We start from the raw sequence: 9,526 nt of genomic DNA, 5'->3' as shown, positions 1-9,526 counted from the left end.
ACAACTCGGGCAACAAAAGGGAATAAATAAATAAATATTAAATAAATAAATATTTTTTAAAAAATATAACTTTCAAAGAAACAATGAAATCTTTGTCCTTGCTTGGACATAAAGTGAAGACGCCAGGGTTATCCCTGGGGCTTGGTGCCTGCATGATGAATCCATGGCTCCTGGCATCCATTTTTTACTTTCTTTTTATTTTTTTATTGGATAGGACAGACAGAAATTGAGAGGGAGGAGGAGACATAAAGGGAGAAGGAGAGACACTTGGCAGACCTGTTTCGCCACTTGTGAAGCTCCCACCCTGCAGGGTTAGGTCTAACCATTTACCAATGTGTGTGTGTGTGTGTGTGTGTGTGTGTGTGTGTGTGTGTGTGTTGTGGTGGGTTGTCATCGATTATAATCCCTGTCTGCTCTGGTTGCTGAAAGAGTGAGAGGTAGTGCATGTGAAGATAACTTGCTAAAACAACTTGTGTTGTTTGAAAATGATCAGATCTGCTCTTTTTATTTTAAAAATATTTTTATTTATTTTACTTATCATTGGATAGAGACGCAGAAAAATTGAGGGGGGGGGGGAGGAGACAGGGAGAAAGACAGAGACACCTGCAGCCCTGCTTCACCACTCGTGAAACTTCTCCCTTGCAGGTGGGGACCCAGGGCTTGAACCCGGGTCCTTGAGCACTGTAATGTGTGTGCTTAACCATGTGTTTCCACTGCCTGGCCCCCCCTTTTTTTTTTTTAAAAAAAAACTTATTTATAAAGAAAAAATTCACTAATATAAAGAATTTATTTCTAAAGTTCCTCTTTTTCAGGGTGCACAGGGCAAGTTCATGAGCGGGAGGGCTGAGCCTTTCTTTGCAAAGCACCCAGAGAGTTTTCTCGGGAGCAGAAGTCGGCTGGCTCCTCCTCCATCACAGCACACAAGCCGGGTCAGAAAGGATGGGGTAACGGGGCCCGGGCCCCTCCAACCCACAGACGGTGGAGCCGGGTGCCTGGGCGGGGCAGGATCCAGCCCCCGCCCCCAGCGCAGTTCCTGATTCTATAAAGGGCGCCGGGCGGCCGGGCCGCAGCAGCCGAGGCCCGGAGACCCACCGCGGCCGCGCCATGGGTCCCGCAGGCCGGGCGGCCGTCCCCGCGCTGTTCCCGCCGCTCCCGCTGCTCCTGCTGCTCCTGCCGCCCGCGGGCTCCGGCGCCCCGGCGCGCCCGCCGCCCCACGTCGTCTTCGTGCTGGCGGACGACCTGGGCTGGAACGACGTGGGCTTCCACGGCTCGCACATCCGCACGCCCCACCTGGACGCGCTGGCGGCCGACGGGGTGCTCCTGGACAACTACTACACGCAGTCGCTGTGCTCGCCCTCCAGAAGCCAGCTGCTCACCGGCCGCCACCCGGTACGCCGCGCCCCCGCCGCCAGTGCGCCCTCTCCCCCACCCCCGGCCCGTGCACCCTCCCCCGGCCCGTGCATCCTCCCCCGGCCCGTGCACCCTCCCCCGGCCCGTGCACCCTCCCCCGGCCCGTGCACCCTCCCCCGGCCCGTGCACCCTCCCCCGGCCCGTGCACCCTCCCCCGGCCCGTGCACCCTCCCCCGGCCCGTGCACCCTCCCCCGGCCCGTGCACCCTCCCCCGGCCCGTGCACCCTCCCCCGGCCCGTGCACCCTCCCCCGGCCCGTGCACCCTCCCCCGGCCCGTGCATCCTCCCCCGGCCCGTGCACCCTCCCCCGGCCCGTGCACCCTCCCCCGGCCCGTGCACCCTCCCCCGGCCCGTGCATCCTCCCCCGCCGCCAGTGCGCCCTCCCCCGGCCCGTGCACCCTCCCCCGGCCCGTGCATCCTCCCCCGGCCCGTGCATCCTCCCCCGGCCCGTGCACCCTCCCCCGGCCCGTGCATCCTCCCCCGGCCCGTGCACCCTCCCCCGGCCCGTGCACCCTCCCCCGGCCCGTGCATCCTCCCCTGGCCCGTGCATCCTGCCCCGGCCTGTGCATCCTCCCCCGGCCCGTGCATCCTCACCCCGGCCCGTGCATCCTCCCCCGGCCCGTGCATCCTCACCCCAGCTAGTGCATCCTCCCTCGGCCGGTGCAACCTCACCCCGGCCCGTGCACTCTCACCCCGGCCCGTGCACCCTCCCTCGGCCCATGCACCCTCCCCGGGCCTATGCACCCGTCCGCCGGCCCGTGCACCCTCCCCCGGCCCGTGGACCACCCTGCCCTGGCCCGTGCACCCTCCCCCCGGCCCGCAGCGCTCACCCCGTCCGCCCGCGCACCCTCACCGCAGGCTCCGCGCCCTCCCCCGGCCCCGCCCCGCAGCTTCCCGCGCCGCCCTGTCCGGCTCCCGCAGGCCTCCCCAGAGCCCAGGCTTCAGCCTCCACAGCCAGGCGGCCTGGCCGGGACGCCTCGGGGAGTCTCCCTGTGCCGCCCACACTTCACCCTCGCCCGCCCCGCCTCCGCCTCCCCCTTCCTACTTGGGCTCTGCGCATGCCTGGCGCCCCTCCTTTCAGGCTGACTTTTCCTGTCTTTCGTTTTCTTTTTTTATAACTTTATTTATGAATTTTTTTTCTTTTTGGGCCAAAGCACTGCTCAGCTCTGGCTTATGGGTGGGGGTATTGAACCTGGGACATGAGGCCTCAGGCATGAGAATCTGTGTACATAACCTTTATGCTGCCTCCCCCACCTCCTGTCTTTCGTTTTCTTCCTTTCTTTTTTTTTAATTTATTTTTTATTTAAGAAATGATAAATTAACAAAACCATAGGGTAGGAGGGGTACAATTCCACACAATTCCCACCACCCATTCTCCATATCCCACTCCCTCCCCTGATAGCTTTCCCATTCTCTATCCCTCTGGGAGCATGGACTCAGGGTCATTGTGGGTTGCAGAAGGTGGAAGGTCTGGCTTCTGTAATTGCTTCCCCGCTGAACATGGGCGTTGACTGGTCGGTCCATACTCCCAGCCTGCCTCTCTCTTTCCCTAGTAAGGTGTGTCTCTGGGGAAGCTGAGCTCCAGGACACATTGGTGGGGTCTTCAATCCAGGGAAGCCTGGCCGGCATCCTGCTGGCATCTGGAACCTGGGGGCTGAAAAGAGAGTTAACATACGAAGCCAAACAAATTGTTGAAGAATCATGGACCCGAAGGTTGGAATAGTGGAGAGGAAGTGTTAGGGAGGGTACTCACTGCAAACTCTAGTGTACTTCTGCTTTCAGGTATATATTTTGCAGTAGTTTATGGATACGTGTGAACATATGCTCTCTCTCACAGAACCTGGTGTATATCTAGGTTTTGGGACTTTGTTAGAAAGTGAATCACCTGGGATGGAATTAGAGAATGCTATGAAAGGAAAGGTCTCACCCGAGTGATGAAGCTGAAGGGTTGTCATTCCACACGTGAAGTCTCTGGACACAGTCTGAGCTGAAGCATGTTGAGGTGGCAATTGTTGCGTTGATTAGGTTGCGATCAGCTGATGCAATATTATTTGATATGGATTGAGAGAGGCATGCGGCAAAGTGGGCCCTATCCTAAGGTTCCAGGACTGGGAGAAATATAGGCTCTATAGTGGAGATGTGAGGCTCCTGTTGTCTTAGGGTTCAAAAAGACAATGGATAGTTAATGTTATCATCACATTATTTGGTAATTGGGTTAACTTTGAAAAGTCCTTTTGTTAGGGTTTGCTGTACAGTACCCAGTATCTTGTAAATAGCTGTGCCACTGGTTGCCTCTGGTCTACTTGGTCTAGGCTTTGAGAGAGTCCGCATATCAAATACACAGCCTATTTATTAAGAAGACTCAGTCTGTGTTTTAAAAACTTTGAGGCATACAATTAATTTTCCCCCTCTCATATTAATTAACAAGTGATTTATATGACTACGCTTTACTAGGAGTGTACATAAACACCATTCCCACCACCAAAACACTGTGTCCCATCCCACCCACCCACCCCTACCCCCAACCCCACCCCCCACTGGCCCAGGAAGCTGCATGTCTACCCCTCACCACAGGGCTTTTACTTTGGTGCCCTACTTACAATTTGGTCAGGTCCTGCTTTTAGTTTCCCTTTCAGATCTTCTTTCTCAACTTCTGTGGATGAGTGGGATCATCCCATACTCACCTTTATCTTTCTGACTTAGCTCACTTAACATAATTCCTTCTAGCTCTGTCCAAGATGGGTCAGAGAAGGTGGGTTCATTGTTCTTGATAGCTGCATAGTCCTCTTCCTTCCTTTTCTTCCTTCCTTCCTTCCTTCCTTCCTTCCTCCCTCCCTCCCGTCCTTCCTGCCTCCCGTCCTCCCTTCCTTCTTTCCACTTTTTACCATAGCTGCTCAGCTCTGTCTTAGGGTGGTGGTAGTGGGGGAGAGGGATTAAACCTGGCACCTGGGAACCTCAAGCTTGAGAATCTGTTCACATGACCTAATGCTGTTTCTACCCCCTGTCTTTCGTTTTCTTTTTTCTTTCATTATTATTATTATTATTTTGACCGGAGCACTGCTCAGCTCTGGCTTATGGTTGTGGGGTGGGGGGGGGGGAAGGCTGGTTGAACCCGGAACCTAGGAGCCTCAGACATGAGAATCTGTTTGCATAACCTTTATACTGTCTCATCCCTCCACCCCCAGTCTTTGCTTTTCTTTATCATTATTAATATTTTTTGACCAGAGAGTACTGTTGAGCTCTGGTGTTTATGGTGATGGGGGTGGGGGTTGAACCTGGGATTGCAGAGCCTTAGACATGAGAGTCTCTTTGCATAACCATTATGCTATCTACCCCCATCCATCTTTGGTTTTCTGAAGGTGGGGTGGTAAGGGCTTGGGGTGGGGGTGGAGGGGTGAGAGCTGCAATACAGTGGCTTATCTCACAAGGTGCCTGCTACTCTGACTCCTGCAATCCAGATGCCACAGGGCTAGTGGACCAGTGGTGAAAGTCCTCTTTCCAGGACCAGTTTCCTTCGCTTGCCCCGGCCTGCGGGGTCTATCAACGGAGACCTAGGGTAGGGGACGAGAGAATGAAGGGGACAAGAGACACAAAGAACGAGAGCAAGACAGGAGGTCTGATCAAGCTCTAAAAATTTTATTTTGCAGCTGCAATATAAGCACAAACAAGGAGGAAGTTCTGCTAAGGTAGTGGGGGAGGGAGGTGGGTGAGCGACTTTCCAAACAGCTAGAAGGTCATCTCAGTTCCAATGGTCAGAATGTCCGCTCTACCTATAAATGTTTTCACCGGCTGCTTTCAGAATGTTTTGTAACTTTCTATATGAGAGATTTAGCTAAGGCCTTGGCCCCTGGCATGTCCTCCCCTTTTACAATTTAAGTGAAGCGGGCAAATGAGGGTGAGAGCTAGGAATCTTATCAAGAGATAAGCGGGCATTAACCAGAGGGGCGAAGTATTGACCTGATTCCTCCCGTGGGAAAAGGCTATTTTTTCCGCATTTCTTATGGCCCTTGGTGTCTTTTGGGGAGGGGAGGCAGAGCCACTATTTCCAAGGTGAGGAAAACTCATGGCTAAGAGTTCCGATGACCGACACCAACCTCCATGCAATTCAGGTTTGCTTCACGGGGGACTCAGAGGCGGACTATAGGGTCCTCCCCCTGCAGTGCTTAGCCCTGCACCCCTTACCGGTGCCCACGCCATGCCAAGGCTGGCGTGCATAAATCTGAGTTTTATGCAGCTCCTGAAAGAGGTCTGTCACCCTCAGGTTCAGCCAAGCCTCTGTCAGCCAAATCAAGTCTGTGGTAATATATTTGTAAGGGTTTTGATGCCAAGGAGTCAATTTGTTGTTTTATAAAGCCAGTAATCTTATTAAAAATAAAGAGCCCCAAGGTAATCATTAGCAAAAGACTAATCAGGGGTCCCATAAGGGGCATCAAAAGGGAGAACATGGAGGATTTCCACCAACTATCAGCGGCAGCAGAAAATTTTTGTTTTTGTAATTCAACGCTAAGCTTGTGTAACTGCTGAACCCGGGTCTCCACTAAACCAGACTCATTAACATAAAAGCAGCACTCTTCTTTCAAAAACAAACAGGTGTCACCATTTTCTGCAGTCAGGAGATCCAAGGCCTGCCGGTTTTGTAAGGTAACTTTTGCTAGGGATGTAATCTCTCTCTGTAGTGACTCAAGACTATTTGTGGTGGAGTCTACAACCTGTTGTAATTTGTCAGAAAATTCATGGGAGGAATATATAGAGTGTCCTAGTGCGCCACCAGCAAGTCTAAGGGAAGCAGTCAGTGGATGTGATGTCCAGGGGAAGAAACACAGCACGTCTGGTCCTCTGGTGGTCGTCAGCATCAACTGATGAAATTTTTCTTCTTCATAGAGGGTCAGCTGTGGAACAAGCAAAACTAGGAGGCAAGGACCAGGTAGAGAAGAATTGACATGAAAATATAGGGTGGTGTTGTACCAAAACACAGAGGAGGTGCATACACATTAGGTGAGGTTCCTTGAACATGAGGAATATTGGGAGAAAAGTGAGCAGTCAATAAACATGCAAGGATAAAGTCAGCAGTGGTAGGTCAGCAGAAAGAGAAGACTTGGATAGGCTGGTGCGGTTAGCTGCAGTATATACTGCCATGGCGTCCTTTGTGGTAAGGACTTGTCAACAGGGACTCTGTGGATTTTGCAACAGCAATAATGTCATCCACCATAATAAAAGGAAAACAAACATGGACATCCAGTGTTGAAAAAGAGAAAAAGGAAAAAAATATGTCTTTATGACTGGGAGAATGGGTGGCTTTGTCAGTGAGATATAATAAATGGACGATTCGAATTTTTGTAAATATTAAGGTTGAGTATAGTTACTACATTGACACTTTAGCCAACTGAATATTGGGGGGGTGCATTCCCCTTCTTTTAATTAATTAATTAATTAATTAATTTTATTGAGCTTAAGGGTTATAGTTTTGGGAATACTGTATCATGGATATATCTATTGAAGCAAAACAGGAGAGCATATGGCTCATAACGTTTTTGAGCTTTTTCTTGTTTGAGCTGTAGCCCACATAAATTTGGAAAAAATACCAACTGAGAAAAAAAAAGTTTTTGTTTACTAAACATGGGCAGGTGAATTACATCAATCTGTCAAAGAGCATTGGCTTTTATCAATGGAGATTAATCTTAAAAGTCTGAATAGCAGGATCTTAATTAAACAGTGCAGGAGTCAGTAAAGTGCTCTCACTATGGCAGGCCAAGCATTAAAATTTTAAGAGGCTTGTAAAGAAATGAGAAAAATTTTAGGATATGAGTGACTTTAGGAGTCATCATACACCCATAAATAAAAAAGAAAAATGTTTAGTTTTAAATATTACCATATGAGCAGTCAGTTCTTCATGTGTAGATGTACCTATAATTATTTACTTAGGGAGAGAACTTGTACCAAGTTAATTGATGATCTAGTGGTTAGAATTGGCTTGAGTTCTTTTATATGATTTTAGAAGGCTCTTTATTAAAATATACCAATATGTTATAGAAAATCAATACATAATGTGTTGACAGGATAAAATGTTTACCATTTTTTAGCATTATTTTAAACTGATTAGACAGTTTAAGCACACTATTATAACTTAGTTTACTAAGATCTTTACTCATCACAAAGCTATCATGAGTAAGCGTAGATATAAAACTCTTAATAGATTTTGCTCTTTAGAACTCTAATATGGCAACTTAAAAGACTAAAATAAAACCTCATAGCTTAAATGTTCAAAATAATAATTTTGTTAAATCAGGATTTGCCAAAACAAATGTTTTATCAGAACAGAAGCACCATGTATTACCTTAATTTATCAAGAATAAACCTCTGACAGTGTCTTAAAACAAGCCAGATAATTTTTTAATCTCTAAAAGAACTAATTAAAGTTTGATATGTAGAATCTGTACTCTCAAAAGCCAATTATTTGATAATAATTTTTGTAGTCTTTCTAAATAGGGGAGTTATCTCAGTAACAACTTTATCAGAAGGAGTGTTACTGTAAAAGCAAAAGTAACTAACTCATGAGTAAGATAAAAAAAAAATATCCTAACAAGTTTTAAAATAAAAGTTTTAACCGGAGCATTTTTGTCTATATCAGACATAAAACTCTCTTAACTTTTTATCTAGTCTCTCTTAATGTTTTAATATCTAAAGTTCTTTCTCAGGGAAACCAGGGGCATACTTCTTGAATAAAATGTAAAAAGGTTAGCTAAAACATCTATACAGCTCTACATTAGGCTGCCCCATATTTGTTTGATAAGTTTTATTTGGAAAAAAAATTTTACATATCTTATTTAAATTAAACCTCATTTATCAGAGCAACATCTTCAGGCATAAACATAACCATTGTGTTATCTTTCTCTCACCCAGGCCAGTTTTGCCTCTTTAGTTGAGAAGGTATTTTAAAACTTTTACCTATCACAGTCAAGATCTAGACACATCCTCAGTGTGTGATACCTAATTTTAAGAGGCTCTGTTTGAATTTTAAAGAGCATAAATTTAAAAGTTATCTTTTTAACCTCCTGTATCAATTCCCATAACCAGGGTCTCTAAACCAAATTCAGTTTGACTAAATTTTTCTTTAAACTTTAAACAAACTCTAATTACTTAAAGAGTTAACACACATTAGTGACAATGCTTCTCAAAACATCTCTAGTGTCAGACAAATGCCAAATTTGCTGTGGACCAATATCCACAAAACAGTTCACAGGGGTCCCTCCAAAATGTGCTGGAACTTTTTCAGTTGAATACATAGATAATTTGCATATCAATTTGGAGATGAAGAATTGTCACGTTAAATACTTAAGACTTTTACTTTAAATTTTTAGCTGTCTTAGCAAATGAATTTTTACCTTTATGTTACCACATAAGAACTGTGTTGGAAACTTTTTTTTTTTGAGTCACTTACACAATTTTAAGTAAAATGTTAAACTTTGTTTGTTAGGATCTTTGCTTATCACAAAGCTATCACAGTCTTAGGGCAGCTATGAACAAGTTTGGGTACACAACTTAATTGATCTTTCACTTTGATTTGGGTAGGTAACTTAAAAAGCTAAGATAAACCTCATAGCTGAAATGTTCAAAATAAATTTTTACTGTTAACATTTCTTTTAGATGACCATTTTGCACTAAATAATTTGTTGAATCACATATCTCAAATAAAAATTTTTTATCAGGCCAGGAATACCACATTTAACCCTTTTTTCCTGGCAAGGCCACTGCTCTACCCAGACTGGGTTATTAGAAAGTCACTCCAAACGTGGAATTTGTTACAAACAGTGGCAGTTGGTATTGGGGTGCTGGTAAGATTTGGAATTCTCACAAGAGTGAGAGAGACTGTAGAGGCGTTTTACCATGCCTAGAGATCTCAGAAAATCTTTTAACTAATGAATTGATGTTGATATTAGCTATCAGGAGGACGAAACTGTCTTATATTTTAGTCCAGTAAAGGTGTGCCAACTCTATGAGTCGGGATCTTTAAAACCACATTTAGCTTAACTAAATCTTATTTAAAACTTAAAACAAACTTTAGTTACTTAGGGGTTAACACACCTTAATGAAAACAAGGTTAGCACACAGACTTAAAA

The 9,526-nt window shown here is 46.5% G+C and overlaps 1 protein-coding gene across 1 annotated transcript in view; it reads left to right on the top strand.

The window, feature by feature from the left end:
* Window positions 1-967: 967 nt before the first annotated feature.
* Window positions 968-9,526, top strand: part of ARSB (arylsulfatase B) — a 153,413-nt gene continuing 144,854 nt past the window's right edge. The window contains exon 1 of the mRNA XM_007519025.3: window positions 968-1,389. Within this exon, the coding sequence (XP_007519087.2) occupies window positions 1,105-1,389 (285 nt within the window). The 5' untranslated portion in view covers window positions 968-1,104. The remainder of the gene's footprint in view (window positions 1,390-9,526) is intronic.

Source organism: Erinaceus europaeus, chromosome 11 (assembly GCF_950295315.1).
Source record: "Erinaceus europaeus chromosome 11, mEriEur2.1, whole genome shotgun sequence".
NCBI lineage: Eukaryota > Metazoa > Chordata > Mammalia > Eulipotyphla > Erinaceidae > Erinaceus > Erinaceus europaeus.
The sequence above is the reverse complement of the archived record's forward strand: the minus strand, read 5'-3'. Positions and strand labels throughout refer to the sequence as shown.